The 17,393-nt window shown below is 37.3% G+C and overlaps 1 protein-coding gene across 7 annotated transcripts in view; it reads right to left on the bottom strand.

Annotated features, from left to right (window-relative positions):
* The window catches only part of LOC105363782 (rap guanine nucleotide exchange factor 2-like), a 163,067-nt gene that overhangs the window by 5,969 nt on the left and 139,705 nt on the right, over positions 1–17,393 (bottom strand). For 4 of the 7 annotated variants that reach the window (XR_912933.1, XM_011501555.1, XM_011501554.1 and 1 more), the window contains 13 exons: positions 15,335–15,547; positions 14,870–15,222; positions 13,728–14,189; positions 12,662–12,954; positions 12,079–12,391; positions 11,166–11,702; positions 10,388–10,572; positions 10,081–10,292; positions 9,751–9,982; positions 9,190–9,489; positions 7,905–8,225; positions 4,665–4,781; positions 1,636–1,818 (listed from right to left, as the gene is read on the bottom strand). Coding sequence is in view for 6 of the 7 variants with exons in the window: in XM_011501555.1 (XP_011499857.1) it covers positions 1,636–1,818; positions 4,665–4,781; positions 7,905–8,225; positions 9,190–9,489; positions 9,751–9,982; positions 10,081–10,292; positions 10,388–10,572; positions 11,166–11,702; positions 12,079–12,391; positions 12,662–12,954; positions 13,728–14,189; positions 14,870–15,222; positions 15,335–15,547 (3,721 nt within the window). In the remaining variant the exon portion in view is untranslated. The remainder of the gene's footprint in view (positions 1–1,635; positions 1,819–4,664; positions 4,782–7,904; positions 8,226–9,189; positions 9,490–9,750; positions 9,983–10,080; positions 10,293–10,387; positions 10,573–11,165; positions 11,703–12,078; positions 12,392–12,661; positions 12,955–13,727; positions 14,190–14,869; positions 15,223–15,334; positions 15,548–17,393) is intronic. The other 3 variants (XM_011501556.1, XM_011501559.1, XM_011501558.1) reach the window with 2 other exon arrangements.

Below are 17,393 nucleotides of genomic sequence, written 5' to 3'. Positions count from 1 at the left end.
TGCGCTTATTAAGCCGGGATTGAAAGAGTCCGAGAGGTTCCGGACAGACACAATAGCGGACCTGGACGAGTATCGTTTATTCACGTTTTTGCCCTTCGTTGCGAAGGGATAGAAGGGTAGAGAAGAGCCGTTGTGTAGCGCGCGACTTTATTATTACGAAATATCGATTAAAATGCAGGACACGAGAATTTTATTTCTGGTCTGGCACGACCAGACAAGATCGTTGATTTTTTTCTTCGGTTTAATTTAAAAAATTATCTATTCGCGATTTAAGAGTATCGTCGCTCTCGACAATATATTCGTAGCGAAATGACAAAACTTTTAAAAATAACGCCTTACGAGCATGTTATTCATTATGACAATTAAATATATCTATAGAGGAGAGAAGATATCATCATTGTCGTGCATATTTCGTAGTAGATTTTTTTTCCGCAAATATTTAATGAATTTTAACATAAAATTATTTCGTTTCTTTGATCGAATGTTAAATTTCAATGGGACGATATGAAATTTCATACTTGCTATAACTTTACACAAACACGACTATGTAAACGATCGATTAAAAACTTGCCGTTTATAATATAAATAAAAATATAATACATAAAATATAAAATACTCGTCCAAGCGATCGATATTGGCGAAGCTTAACCAAGTCGTCCTTAAGAGTCACTCTCTAAGCCAAAAAGTGCTAAACCCCAACGAATACTCAATTACCAACCAAGTAATAATGTTTTATTGAAATTTGAAGATATAAAAGAAGCAGTTCGTCATAGGTAACCATTGTCTCTCTTCCAATAAAATCTTTAGTCAAGCAAGCAAAATTCCAAAAAGTTCGTCATGCATAGATAAAAAAAAAAAAAAAAAAAAATATCTTCGTACATCCCCATGTACATGCACATGCTTATAATTCAAATAGATATGCCCTTTAGCTCTCTCTCTCTCTCTCTCTCTCTCTCTCTCTCTCTCTCTCTCTCTCTCTCTCTCACCTCTCTCAACTCTCACACCTCTCTCACCTCTTTCACCTCTCTCACCCTCTCGCACACAACACACACACAAAAATATTATAACCAACACCAAATTAACAGCAAGTAAAATACATCAATGAAATACACCACTATTTCATGACAATCGTGATTATTGCTTAAATGTTATTAAAATGATTGTCTTTAAGGATGCATTAACTTCAAAACTTGAAAAACAGTAATATTCTAATCGATGATGATTTATGCGACTGTACAATGACTGTGAATCGTGACTGTGATGATCGTGAAGTTCCTAGTAAATAATGAACTGTAACCGCAGCTTATCAACGACCAATTAAAAGCCTATGGGAATCGCGCTTCTTTAATTGTACGATCATCATCCGCTCGAGAGGCAAATCACGTATTCGTATTGCAATATTGGCAAGCCTGTAATAATGATAATAAGATTAAGCGAAGCTATATCATGGCACGTTTGACAAATTTTGAAGTTGGCTGTCACCGCCATCGCCCATCCAAGACGCAGTGGGGGGGAGTTGATTGAAGGATTGGTAAAGTGAAAACGAATAACGACAGGCTGATTGTGGTGCGGGGGTCCTCGTGGTAGATAGAGGAGGTAAGGATGCAGGTGCCGATGAGACTCGGCGCGACTCACCGTCGAAGGGACACAGGGATTGATGGCGCTGGCGCTGATGACAATGACGATTGCGATCGCAATCCCGATGCTTGCGTTGATGATCGATTTGCAGGTGCTGATGATTGCGAGTCCCGGGCAATGGGGGCAGCACCGCAACCGCCTGGGGGAACGGCGGGGCTGCGCCCGCACGCGCGAACTGCCCTACACACGTGCCACAACGTTGCATCCCAGTCTCATTGTCAGATTAGCCCTAACGATCGCACGCGCGACCCCCTTTGCCGTGCCTTAAGGGCTGAGCGCGACCTGCCTTACCGACCGCTGCTTCCCTCCCTCTCATCGCGGATTTAATAAAAATACGCTCGTTCTATGAGCTTCCGGTCTTTACCGAAGCCCGAGGTCGGCGATTCCGCGTGTACATCTTTTATTAAATACGACTGGCAAATGATGTGAATGTTGACCTCGGATGCCTAACGGCGTCGAAACAATAATGGACATTTTGTCAATTGGTTTATCAATATTATTGACTGATTATTAATGTGATTAATAAGAGGCGATTGTTAATATTGTCGACGTCGTATTCAATGACACGAATTTTATTTTTATTTTTAAATTCACGAGAGATTATTATGCTTGCAATAATATACTCGTAAGGCACTTATAAAATTCTACTGTCAATATGTCCTCCCGTTCGATTAGAGGCTTTGCCTTGGCGCCATTAATGCCTATTTGATTGCATTATTTATTTATAAGCAAATTATTGTATAATATTTTTATCGTTAATGTGTTTTTTTTTTTTTTTTTTTTTTTTGAATCTGTAAAAGTGGTGCAAAATTATTTTACTAATTGTAAAACAAGTCTCGGTTCGTCAATAACTCATCGATGACGCGTTGTTAGTGTAAAAATTGAAAGGAATACTTTGCAACTCAATTCAATTATACATAATTTCGATAATTAAATATTAAATGGAAATTAAATATTGCACAAGTATATAGAAGTGTTTTTACACGATAACTGTTAATGCATCGTGCCATTTTGATAAAAGATGTACGTGTTCTGATTAAAATCCGATAAAAATTTTTAACGAAAATACCTTAATGTTACTAATTTAATATTTACTATAGAAAGCTAACTACTTTTTATACATTAAAATAATAATAATATTATACACATATCCATACGCATGCGCGCACGCGTGTGTTCTAATGTATGTATATATATATATATATATATATGTATGTATGTATGTATGTATTAATATTAATTTAATTTGGTAAGATAATTTGACCGTAAGATTTTTAATACTTTAATAGGTAATTTCTAATATATGAACTGTACCTCATTTTGTTTATAAATGTGAAGAAAAAAAAATAAAGAACAAACCGAGAATTCGTAATGTAAAGTAAATATGTAAATAGAAGATTTTCTTTTTCCTAGTTAAAATTTTTATAGTTAAATTTAAAATTTTGAAATATCGCAGAAAAGAATGTTAAAAGCTTTTGTATTTTAATATATTTTTAAACTTTGAAATGCATATAAGCAGCACACGTAAAGAATATTTCTAGAGAATTATAAAATATCCTTTATGAAATGGGAACGATTTTAAAAATACTTAAAAATATAATTAAATGTGTAGAAATTTAGAATGTAGAAAATAGAAATTTACGTATGTACATATATATAAATTAGAAATAATTTCAGCTTCAATAACATTCTTCTCGGCAAATTACTAAAATTTAATTCTAAGGCTTTTCGTGTCGCGTAAACTCATTGAAGTTATAACAAATGCAATACTTTCTTAACACGGCGGCTATAACTAATGTCTTAAATAAGTTTTGGAACTCGATCAAACAACAACCAAAACGCACGTAATGAGTACACCAAGCCACGACGAATAAAAGAAAAGCCTTCTACTATTAAGCATGCTTTTATTGCCATAAAGTGCTATGTATACTTGTAGTCTATAATAAGACAAGAATAAAAATGTCCGGCATCTGCTTGAAAATGAAAATGAATGATCACCGAAACCTATGAAGAGATATTTTGCTTCAAAACTGAATAAAATACTTGAAATGACTACAGCACTTTTTGCTTTGTTAATATTTATAAGCGTCATTAACGTTATACGTTACTTGGTAGTGAATCGTAATTTCAATGTTTTTCATAAATTACATTATTCAAATTAGAGGCTCGTTATTCATCAATAATGAAATACCAACGGATTGGTAATTTATTTCATAATAAGTGTTGCAACCTGAAAAAAACGGATTACTAAATTTGATACGCCATCGGTATTTTTATATGTTCCGTAAATATATGATTATTTATGGCAATGATATGAACAAAATAGTACCTGTTGGTGAATACCGAGAAGCACGTTTTTTCATCGTATTCGATGGGTACGGTGGTTAAGACTAAATCTATCCATGTTCATGAAAACAAAAACAAAAACAAAAACAAAAACAAAAACAAAAAAAAAAACAAAAAAACAAAAAAGAAAATAAAACTGTCCCGCGTTATTATTTAATCTTGAATGTCGTCAGACGCGTACTGTAGAATTTCAAGATTTTAAAGCAGTTTCGCAAAGTAATAGTTTAGACATTTCAAAGGCCGTCGTCGATACTGTTACTTTACTGTAAATCGTAAAAACAAAAATAAAAAGTAACGTCGCGTCGTAAAATCGCGCCATGTGTTCAATAAAGCGAAATAAATGAGTATCTCGATAGCAGTAAAGTAACAATAAGCGATATTTCGAGGAATATCGTCGGATAAAAGTTGGGTGAAAGTGATGATCGAAGGAGAGGGCCTTGACGAAATTGTGGCGCCGAGAAGAGCCGATGAATCGACTTTACGAGTGGACAAGCACGTCATCCACGCGTCAGCTTAATCTCAGCCTCCGGTCACGCACAATTACGCAAAGCCTCGCTGAGTCGACCAAGACGCGAGCGAGTCGAGATGAATCAATGGGCCGCTAAGAATCCGTCCGGAATGGCTCCGGGCGTTGCCGTATCCTTGACCCCAGGCCAGGACGACTTCCTGGATGTACGTACCTTGCAAGGCGGAGTGCCGACGTTGGGGAGGCGGTGGACTGCCCCCGGCCTCGACGCTGCTTCCACTGTGGCTGTCCAGTTGCGTACTGTGACCGCTGTCACTGCTCGTCACCGAACCTACGCACACGCGCCGACACAACACAAACTTCCATCACTACGTTCTTGCTGTTTTGTAGCCGTTAATCATTGACCCCGTGGTCGCTGCCTACAATCATTCTCACCTCCTTACTACTTTTTTCTCCACTTTCTTTTTTTTACATTATCATTTGCACACGCAAACACGAGCACGCAAATATCCCTTTTGTCTCCCCGTTTCTCTCTCTCTCTCTCTCTCTCTCTCTCTCTCTCTCTCTCTCGTTCAATCCTCGATTAATTATATTTAATTTAGAATATTATTATCGTACGCAACGAATTTATATCTTGCTTGCACGCTGAAAAAATGAATCGCCAAATGATCCACTAAATTTTCCCATTAATGTTGACTTTTTTTTTTTTTTTTTTTTTTTTTTTTTTTTTTTTTTTTGTTTCACGTCATTCGTAAACTAACGCAATGAAGGCTGCTTTCTTCTAAGAATAATAACTAATCATTTTGGTAACTGATTATGATTGTATGAAAATCGTATGATTTTATGATGCCTAAGACTGATTGACTCTCTTGGTTATACAATGTCAATGGCAATCGTACGATAAGTGTAGTGATTTTAATAACATTGGCAGCTAAAATATTATGATTAAATAACTAAATTAACTACTAAGAGAATTACACTAACTACTTTATAATTTATGGCTTTTTCTTAAAAAACTGACGTATAAAAATTAAAATTATCAAACATTAAAAAGACAGAATTGATTAGGACACTTATTTGACGTTCAAAAAAAGTATTGCAAACATTTTAATGGATCATCAGCAAAACATTTCCTTTCTTTTTCTTTTCCTTTGTTTATTTCATTGTATTTTAATTTTCTTTTCTTCTGTTTTTTTTTTTTTTTTTTTTTTTTTTTTTTTTTTTTTCTTTTTGCAGAAAACGAATTCGATAAAATTATTATCTTAGAATATTAAAATTTTGTAAGTACTCAGTGCATTTGCTACACATTAACTGTCATTTGTTTGTCAAGCAAACTACTATTTTGCCTATTTGCGCAAACTGTACTACGAAGCAAGTGTATTAATAATAATATAATAAACATGATAACAATGAATAGTGACATTTATTTTTTTGTCAGATTTTTCGTTCATTATTGTTTTCTATCGCATCCGTTGGCAAAATCCCGTTAATACATGATTTGGCAATGATATTAGTGTTAAAATTCCCCGAGTGTAAGTAGCATATAGAATATATTTATAAAAAGAGAGTAAAATCTTGACACAAGTTCAGTACAGAAATTGTAAAAAGCCAAGTTCTCAGTGTATATAGTAGAATATATGATGCGTGCGCGAGTGGTAATAATACAACGAGAAGACATGAAACATTCATGAATAATAATTGCGTGACGGCTGTGCAGCGTGCAAAACAAAAAGGACTCTCTTCCTTCCTCTTTTTCGATCTTTCAAAATAATTATTTGCTTTGTCTTCCAACTTCCTCTTTCCTTTTCACAAACCCACTCCTCAAATTCGTTTCTACACAACTTACACTAACTCCTTCGCACTCTCTCCTTGCATATATATATATATATATATATATATATATATATATATATTTCTCAATCTGTCACTCTCCTTCTATATATTCTCCCCTCCCCCTCACCAACTCGCTCGCTCATATACGCACACGCACGCGCCTTTTTCTCTCTTAATGCTCTTTTATTTTTCTCGTCGATACATGGAGCCATCTTTCTCAATCGCAGTGTCTGATGTTTGTAATAAAAAATATAAACAGTAAAAAAGGGCATATATAACTAATTAAATAACAGATAAAAAATCATTCGCCGATGATAAAAACGAGCAAAAACTGATCCCAGATGAAACATATTTAAAACAATAAAATTTTACCGTAATAAAATACAAATTTATTTCACGATAATCTGATTATGAATTATCGTTGAAATATCGTTTATAGAATATGTAATTTTTTCATAGATTTTTGAATCACAATTAACATGTATGGACATAATGAAAATATGTTGAACTTTCGTAAAAATTTTAAGCAAATATAAACGAAATTGATTTATCGAATTAACATTTTCGTTTTAAGTTTATTCATAAAATAAAAGCTTCGATTTGCCAGACTTTAACAATATTTAATTATGAATTTGCTCGTGCATAATACATTCGTGTTTAATATTGATTTTATGTAATTTTTAAGTTTATTGACATGTCGAAATATTGAAAAGTGGTCGTATTGTTTTCAATATAAAATTTCATCTAGTTAGTAAAGACACACGAGAAATAGAAAAGAGCTAGAGAAAATATATGATATAAATCCCGTCATGTAAAATAATAAAAAAGATATCTATATATATTTGTTTGTTTGTTTGTGTGTGTGTGTAAATAGATAAACGAATACGTAAGTACAAGCATCCATCTATATAATAATGAATAATCATAATGTGTGCGTGTTCGTGTGCGTGAGTGTTTGAAGTGAAGAGAAAAACAGACAGAGAGAGAGAGAGAGAGAGAGAGAGAGAGAGAGAGAGAGACGAGAGACGAGAACGAGGCAGAGTGGGAAAACATGAACTGACTCGTTTCCAATTATTTACGTATCGCAGTGATTATTTGATAAAACTACAAACCGTTTGTTTAACATGATTAATATTATAAATAATGCATCGATAATGCTAATGTAAAATTAGAAAATAATTCTCTATTATTAGTAATCTACTATTCGCAAAAGCTCTGGCAATATTGTGCACTTAAGTTCTGACTAAACTCGCTTGAACAAATTCTCGTTTACATTACCATTCAAATTATTATTTGCTCTTAATAGCTTTTACGATTGTGAATATAAATAATATTTTTTAGCCGAAAAATCGTGTCATGCAAACGCAATGGTGAACTCGATGCCATAATTTAACAGCGCATAAGTAATTAAAAATGGGCAATCAACGTAATGAGCGCCGAGCCCAGGAAAATAAACTCGTGCGCCGTATAAATCTACGAGTGCCTGACTGTTCACTATAAAAGACCCAAAAGTCAAAAGCGATACGTCATTTAATTGGTGGTTGTGCCCGGTCGGTTCGCCCACTGCGCGACGCCGAGGAGGAGTGCGAGCACATCGATAACCTGGCTAGCTGCTACTCACCGCTCGTCAAGGTTTTCCTAAGCGGCTGGAGGTTGCTGAGGCTGGTGACACTGCTACTCTCGGCACTGAGGTCGACGGGCGGTGGGAGGCCCGAGGGCGTGTCGCTGTGCGACCGCTCGTGCATTGGCGCGCGACTGCTACCGGAGCCGACGCGTCGCGCCGCGCCCGGGCTCGACTCCAGGGCGGACGAGTGGAGAGCGAGGCCGGGCACCGGAAGCGGGGGCGCGCAGTGCTTCGGCTGGTAGGGCCGCGTCTTGTGCGGATCCGAGAGGGCGAGCATCTTGCGGACCGCCTGAGGCGAGGCCGCGCCGAACTTCGTGCCTGCGACAAGAGGTTAGGGATGAAAACGTGACGCGCGAAGGATGCCAAAGGCGAGCCTCGCCGTCGTCACGTTGACGGCATCGGCGCTCGAGGTCGGAAGCGCGTTTGCCAAGTGATACGTGATATTCGTAGATTTTGACGAATAAATTAATGACAAGGGCCCGACGCTCGGGTACGGCCTCGCATTTTCGTCCTTTTGCAGACGCCAGTGCTGGTGCTGGTGCTGGTGCTGGTGCTGGTGCTGGTGCTGGTCCCACTTTCGTGCTTAATTACGCGACTTTTCGCAATTACTAATTACCGAACAATCTTAATCGATCAAATGCCACTGGAACGATCGATCATTTTTCTAATTGCTTATCTATTATTGATTAATGGCCGTCAGTTAATTTAATAAAGTCGTGCGAGCGTCTATTGAATCGAATCGTAAATAATTCTCAATTGTATCTTTTATAACTATAATTGTATTTAGTTGTGATAAATTTCGGGCGATCGAAAGAAATTGATTTTTCGTTAGCTTCGAGCTACAATTAGACATTCTTTCGCGATATTCTTGCGACTCTCGAAGCTCGACCCCATAAGCATGATATTCTCTATAAATGTTCACGAATTATCGAAATTTGCCGAATTCTTTTGCCGCATCAGTGAGATTAATTAATTAATCAGCTAAACGTTAATACGATAGAATGAATAAACATTACATTCACGTCTACTCAAACAAATGTGTAAGTACATTTTGCCCCGATCATAGAAAGAATATATAAAGTAATACAGGCATAACTATGAGCTATCGCAATATTTCTGCACGCTAGTATAAAATCCATAACAACGTCTAGTCACAAGAGGAAATAAGAGAGAAATGCAGATGAAAGGGTAAAGGAAGATTTATATCTGCTGTAGTTCATTAAGTTGGCACACAATAACAAATTGTCGAAGACTACACGGACAGATGAGAAAAATACAGTACCTTGTATGCTCTTCCGGCCCTCGCTGGTGCTGCTGGCACTGCTCGTCGTTGAGAGCGTAGGTGACGGATGCCTCCTACCGCGAGATCCCCCGAGAGGCACAGCGGCGGCCATCGCCACGGCGCCCGCGTGCGGCTCGCACTCGACCGACAGCTGGTGCAGCCTCTCTTCGTCGGTAGTGACCTTCATATTAGCGAGGTAGGCCTTTACCCTACGCACCATCTGCGCCTCTTCGAACATCTTTTTCGGATTCGGCGCCGCCGCGGACTTCTTGCGTCTCTTTACCGTTGCCGTCTGCCCGCCTGTTTACATACAAGAATTTTCCAGCAACTGGGAAACTAGACGTGCTCTATCGCTGCTATCGGAGCTTCAAATGAATTCAACGTTTTTAACGCTCATACGTGCTATTATCAATATATTTTACAAAAACATCGCCGCTGCTGCTTAAAGAGCATGACGAATCAAGGAGCGAGTTTAATAGTAATAACAAGTAAATAGATGAAGAAAATTTTAATTGAGAGATCGAAAGGCAATTAAGGTTAAAATAAACGTACTCCTCTTACCTTGATTACCAGTGGTCATTTGATTAAGGGCCACCATTGCGGAACTAGGCGGCTGTCCTCCGCGTTCTAACATTGTTAGCAAGTCGTAAGCCGACGAGCACATGTTCGTTAGAGTTCGAACTTCTTTCGCTATCATTCGAAGCTTCTCGAAGTTCACTAGTCCTTCTACTCTCGAATCGTTACCGAGATGTATAAATGTTAGATCTTTCTTAACAACTGGATAAAATGGAATCTAAAAAGAAAAAAAAAAGAAAGATAAGCAATAGATGATGGGGACACGGTAATTCGGTCGGTAGAGTGATTTATTAATTTGGATCGATTGTAGCTTACGATCGGAGGCTGAGTTTGTTCGCTAGCAACTAACTGTCGGTATTTGCTCATATTTCGGCTGGGATCCATAAGCTCCTGCAGGTCGCTGAAGAGCCTTTGATATTTGCTGGGTAACTTCTCCCAAGAAGCTCTGAGCCTCGAAACGGCTCCATGACCCAAGCCAGAGACAATTGCAAACATAGAATTGAAATTTTTGCATTCTTTGCATTGACCTATTTGTAAGACGTATATGAAAATTAATTATCATTAATTGCAAGGCATGATTAGATCATTAGATTGCGATTGTGCGACGTTGAGAAATACTTACGTGCTATTTTTATAAACTGTTTAATGATTTTACTACGCCTGACGAGATTATGTTCGGAACACACTTCCGTAACGACCCAAAACATTTCACGATTCACTAGTTCGGCAAACTGGCTCAACATTGGCACGCCGTATTTACTTTTCAATTCGAAAAGATCGTCCACGTATTCGGTAGATTCGATTTGCCTGGAAATACAAATAGTATTTTTAATGTTGATACTTGGAGAGCATAAGAAATATTTTAAATCACTATTAGCTTAGCCATCTCATGTTTTACAGTCTTATAAATCAGTGGGCGAGCAGCAGAATATATGAAAATATTAAATTAATTTTACTTAAAAAGTCATCTTTATTACACGTTAAGAATAAATCAGTCCCCAATGAAAATATGTAATACACATTATACGTGCATCGGGAAGGAACATAAAAATTTTATATTCGCTGTAAAAATTTTTCCATTAAAATCAAATGACAATAGAATAAAATATCGGTTATCAACATGAATGATGCGTTATTCAAAAATTTATTCCTTCTAGCAAAGCTTAGGACAAACTAATAATAATACAGATTTACGTCGTTTTCTTACTACCCTGAAAGATCCCGTCCCCGTCATTTTCTTAATAAAAATAAATAAATAAATAAATAAATAAATAAATAAATAAATAGACAGGTTCGACATTAATCGGAAAGTAAACGTTGTGGTTTGTGGCACCGTTTTGAAAAAGTCGATCAATGATTCGAGAAGCTCGTGACCACTCGTGAACTGACCACCCACCCACCTAAATATACTGAAATCCTGGAGGGTGAGTTGAATGGCCACCTCCACCGCATTGAGCTGCAAAAAGTGCACATGGGACTCCCTGACCAGGTCCGGAGCTTGCTCATCGGCAACCAGTGTCTCGGACACCCCGTTTGTCTTGAGGTAATATCTCGAACTCAATCCGATCCTTTCAGCAAGATTCTGCAGTTGGTCGGGCAGCCTCCTCTGCTTTATCATGCCACCCTCGCCGACGCTCACCTCGGCGAGCGAGAAATTTGAGCTGCTCTCCGTGATGCCGAATTCCTGTAGGGCCAGCATAACGACCTCATGAGCCGTCGTCTCCTTGTGTACTAGCAGGTATTTGCAGGTCTGATCGGCTTTGTAGACCTTGAGAACGTGTTCCGGGTAATCGGGCGCCCGCAGATCGTCATAGCAATAGAGCGATGTAAGGTCTGGATTCGAGCGGGAATGATAGAGGTTCGATGACTGCTGCGAGAGGCCGGTTCCGGGGGGCGTGTGCGGCGGGCCCAGAGGATCATCCGCGTGCACCCCGTCACTGAAATTTATTCGAATGGCGATATAATGGCGTGCCATAAATTATCGTCTTGCAAGGTGGATACAGTTGGGTATTATCGTTTCATAATTATAGATTTTTGTTTTGTTGTACTTTGTTCTGTTAATGGTCGTCAAGAACATATTTGCTCGATTAAATTTTAACAAAATTAAACGATCTTTAATGCGATAAGTTAATTAAATTATTATTAGGAAAGAAGTAATCTGCTTGCTAATATTAAGCTTACATTAAGTAAGTGCTTAATCGCCGAAGTTTCTCAAGTATAATTATGTATGCATTTATGTATGTATGTATGTATATATATATATAAGGGACAAGGATATAGACTTGAGGAGATAAAAGAATAACAAGTACTCACTTGATCATGTTCTTTGGCAAAATGTTCATCTTCATGAGAGCCTTTTGAAACCTCTTTCTAGGTCCAAGTGTCATAAAGCCCTTATGCTCTTTCTTCGCCTCTTTGCAAGGAGACACGCTACTAGTGTCCGCCGGAATGAGGAGTGGCACTCCGCCAACCATTGGGTTCAGAGGATTAACAGGTGTCAGTGGATCAACGTGTGTTGATAATCTTATACGCGGATCAGTCTGCAGTCTTGGAAGCATTTCAGGTTTATTTGGTCGACTGCGTGGTCGTGGTGAATTGTCCGGCATTTGCAACATCTCTTTAAACGCTAGAAATTAAATAACGTTATAAGAAATGTAGTGGATAATTAATGCGTAACGTTAAAGCGCCGTTTACACGTTACGTTATCGATGAATTTATCATCCTTGTGTTCCCAGCTTAATTATATCATGTACTCGATGATCATAATGTCTCAAAAGTTTTTAACTTTATTTGTGAAATCCATGTCTATTTGGTTCCAAATTAAAAAAAAAAAAAAGAAAAGAAAAGAAAAGAAAAGAAGAAAAAAAATGGTTGCCTATACGTACTAAAAACTTACCTAAGAGATTAGATTTGACGGTTATGCTAAGATGCGTAGAACTTCGGAGAATTTCCAAGGCTTTCGCATGATTAACGTGCTCGAAACTTTGTCCGTTGACCTCGAGAATTTGGTCGCCTCGCTTCAGTCCGACGTCTTCCGCCTTCGACTTCTTCTCTACTTTGGAAATAAATATACCAAATCCTCTTTCGTAACCGCCTAAAATACTGAAGTGTAGAACTTCATCCCTACTTGGTCTCGCTAAAACGACATTTCGCGTTCGCGCTTTGGCGGCGCACGCGATGTTCAGCAATCTGTTTAAGAAAAGAAATTCCATTTAGTACACTAGTACATAATTGTAATGTTTAATTGTTCCATCGGTCATTAATAAGTAAATTTTATTTAAAAAATTTCCTACTTCGCTTTAACTATAGCATCGGTTTAACGAATGGAAGGCTTTTTTCCTTTCTTAGTTTTAACACGATCGTTATTAATGATTATTATTGCATACGATTTTATTAAATATAATAATGATAATGATAATTATAACAACAACAATAATAATGATACAATGAAAAACTAGTAAACTGTAGTTAGAAGTGTATAGATAATAAATAATCATGAAAATGGTATGATCGTAACATCATAGTATTACGTATGTGATTACACTTAAAATATATTTGTATCCATAACGTTTATCCAAATGCTCGTTACATCGATGTACAGATTATTCCTAATTAATTAATCCCTTCCATTCGTCAGCTTTAATACAGTCCCGTACGTAATTATGAGATGTCTGTACCGATAACCAGGATTGACCATGATTTTATACAAATGACGAACTTGTCGAGAAAGCTCATTACAGGAATCTCTTTTATCGACTCTGTTGCTTGATCACAGTCACATTTAACGTGAAGCTCTGAATGATGAATGTTCAAGTACTCGACGACATCGATCTCGAATATTCGAGCTACGAGTACTTGCAATTCGAGATTTCGAAGGTTTTCAAGTCAATGTCATCCTCATGCGAAAGCTTGATACTCGATAAAAACGAGCAATCGTGGGTAATGATAAAAAACTGGCCTACCTCTGTTGTCCTTGCATCTTCTCTCGCTCGAGGCAGGCCTCGAAGGCCTCCAAGAACTCCATCATTGCTGGATCGGTCTCGAAGTCCGTGAAGTGATTGTTGACCCAGAGCAGGACAACCCGCGCAACCCTGTCCCTGACTTGGGCCTGTTCGAACCAATCGAGCAGCTGCGTCGCGACGAAGAGCGAATTGTCGACGAAGGTGCGATGCGTCAGTAGAAAGTCCTCGACGTAGGTTGGATCCGTAATACTATTCTCTTCGATTAGCTGGAGCATTAGTCGGTCGGGGGTGCCCCTGATAACGACGTGGCCGCGCCTTGCCCCACCGTCCAAAGCGCCACGAAGCTCGGTCACCAGGATCACACGGCCGTTCTCTTCGTGCCGCCTCGTGTTCTCCTCGCCTTGGTGCTGGATCCTGTAGTAGTCAGCTTGGGTGACGCAGACGAACTGACAGTCATCGCACCTGCAAATACGACATCCAACGTTCGTATGAGTTATGATGAGGCACTCCTTCACGGTTGAATCATTTTACTTGGATTATTTTCCATTGTCTTTCACCTTACATTCCCCAAGCTTTGCACGATAATTAGTTCGAGCGAACGATAATGCGGGTTTTTCGTACTTTTTATTTATTTTCGCGGTTATGTTTTATGTGCTTGATTGAGACGGCACAAAATGGCGTTAGGGTAATAATTATTAAAAATTAATACAAAAATTCTGAGCACGCCTTATTTAAACATAAAAACAACAATTTTTAAATTATGGTTACAATTAATGCACTCGTAACGGAATATTAGACTTCTCGTTTCCCTATAAAAACGAATACGTGATTCTGTTAAAGCAAATTATATTATAAAAACATTAACGACTCTTAAAGTCATGAACAAGGTATTTTCATATTTATAAACACAATCCGAGAAAAGTGATTTTTTTACATATCTAATTTACATAATTTTTCTAACATTTAATTACCATTATAATAATGTTATTTTCTAGATATAATGTTCCCATAATCTTTCATCTGAAGTTGTAAAAATTTTAAGACACGTAACATTGTTCTTAACAAATGTATAGGCAATCAATCAGCATATTATTTTTAATTATTAATGTTCATAAAAATTACAACCAAAATATAGTACTTACTTTGTCCTCATAATCCCACGGTGCAGTAGCCTTTCCATCGTAGGCAAAATGCCAAAACTGTCCCCCACGTGCAACTGCTCGACCTCTCCATTATTGTATTCGACCTCCACAGTACCATTAATAAGAACGCTCCAACTATCTAGTTCCTCTCCATCGGTAAGGACCACCATACCCGCTCGTTCCACTACTGCAAATACCATAACTGCACATAAAGCTCTTCGTACCGCAAGAGTCATATTTGTAAAGGCTTTAAGATGCTGCGTAAACTCTAGGAGAACTTCGATGTCATCTTCGGTCCTTTCTACTGGATCTTTCTCTAAGCATTCTCGAACTGTATCACGCACGGTTAAACTCTACGAGTTAACAAAAAACAATTAATTACATTGGATGAAATGGCAATATCCATTATAATAGCTTGTTACTTTGTCACATTTAAGACAAAGTAAGGAAATAGGTTACACTTACATCCATACTCTCCGCAAGATCTTCCTCTTCATCGCTGTCCACTATCGACTCCACAAGACCAGAGAGGTCAACCTCATCTGGATCCGCGTCTAAGGAGCTCTGAACAGATGTCATCGTGTCCGATCCACTATATGCCGAACTGGTATCACTGGAGTGACTGCTTCGATTGGATTTCTGATAAAGTTCCGGCCGGCCTGTCAGGCCTTGTGAAAACTAAAACACAAGCACAATGTTTGTCAAATAAATCTCTCGATAATTATGAAAAATTGACAGATTTGTTAAATCAATTTATCTCCTTCCCCTGTTAATATCTTATAAATATATCTTTACACATATCTGTTAAACTTCGATTCAAACTAATTTTCCATTATATTCCCTAATGTAATAATAAGTATATATTATTACATAATTTTAAAAAACATACCTCGCTTATGGTAACAATGTTTTATTTACAAAAGCAAAACTTTTAATGTCAATAATATAAATTCATACAGCTTTATATTCAACATCATATATGAAAAGCCTTTCCATTGCTAATTCAACTAAAACTGCATAAATTATAAACACTTATTCCATTAGATTTACTATTAAGTATTTTATTTGCAACATAGAATTGAAATGATAAAAACAATTTTAACTCCTGGCAAAGTTAAAAAAATATCTTAAATAGTTATTCGACTATAAATACTGATTCATCAGCAGTCTCTTCACTACATATTTATTAAGACTTTATTCTATAAATATCATTTAGCCATAAAAGTTTTTGCAAAGTCTCATTGATTGTCTAATAATACTTAACAGTCGCCAATACTTTTATTATTACTTCAAGTACTCTTACAGCATCTTACTCAGTTTATGGTAAAACATAAAAAGTCAAATCATTTGTTGAATATAATTATGTAGCTCGTTCCAGGTACTCCTTAACGCTTATACAAGTCTTTCATTCCTCATAGAAGAACAAAGAAATTCAACAATTGATATTTGCTATTAAAACAATATTCTCATATATCCATCGGTACACGCAAGCAGATGTATTTTATTAAAGTTTTTTTAATTTATAAGATGGGGATAATTTTACTTTAAAGATTAATGCATTGGAGTGAACTTGAAAATTTATAATACACAAAGAACTAAAACAATAAGAACAAAAATCAACGTGTAAAGAGAAATAATACTATTAATTATGTTATTTTACTGAAATAACAGTAAAATAAGGAATTATACGATAGGATAGAAGTAATTATCTAATGAATAATAATTATATATATTTTTATTTACATTGTGGCATATTAACATTATGTATTACACACTTGTATCCGAATACAAAGGCAATTTTAAAATTGAAGGTGAAGATTAAATTAATCTTAAAGAATCTGTTCTCAAGCATTCGGACGAGTAAAACGAATGAAACGCATCAACAACGTGTCTATAGCAATAAGCATAATAATAAAAATTATAATAAATTTATAAGACCATACAATATTGCATTAAAGACAAAAAACACGTAATAATAGGGGTGATGAAAGCCAGCTCTTTCTAAACGAAAATACGCGTACGTTACATTAGACGATGTATGGGAGCCCGAGAAAATAGGAAAATTAAATTTCCCAGGTCATCGTCTGTCTTTCTCACGTCGCAGGTCAAGAAGGTGAAGGCGAGTGCCCGAACGAGTATGAGAGAGAGAGAGAGAGAGAGAGAGAGAGAGAGAGAAAACGGAATAACGAGTGTATAGAGAGAAACGACAACAGGAGAGCGAGAAGGCAATATAGCAGTAATGGGCGTGATTACGATGGGAAAGAGGGCGCGCGGAGAAGGAGGCGCGCATAAAGATTAGGTTAGGACGGGCACGACCTGACATCACGCACAGAGGCGCAGTGCCTCCTCGGTACTTAAGATGATACACCGCCTCTGAAAACATTTTCAGAATAGCCATTTATTACGGTCAATCCTTTGACTGTCCCGCTGTGCGCTTACGAACTTGCCCAGCGCAAGCACCAAATCAGCTAATTTCGCACCTGGATAATCATAGCCGGAACGGTGACAGGTTCAGCATGGACGA

This window comes from Ceratosolen solmsi, unplaced genomic scaffold (genome assembly GCF_000503995.2).
Source record: "Ceratosolen solmsi marchali unplaced genomic scaffold, CerSol_1.0 scaffold28, whole genome shotgun sequence".
In the NCBI taxonomy this organism is placed as follows: domain Eukaryota; kingdom Metazoa; phylum Arthropoda; class Insecta; order Hymenoptera; family Agaonidae; genus Ceratosolen; species Ceratosolen solmsi.
This window is presented reverse-complemented; position numbering and strand designations above follow the sequence as displayed.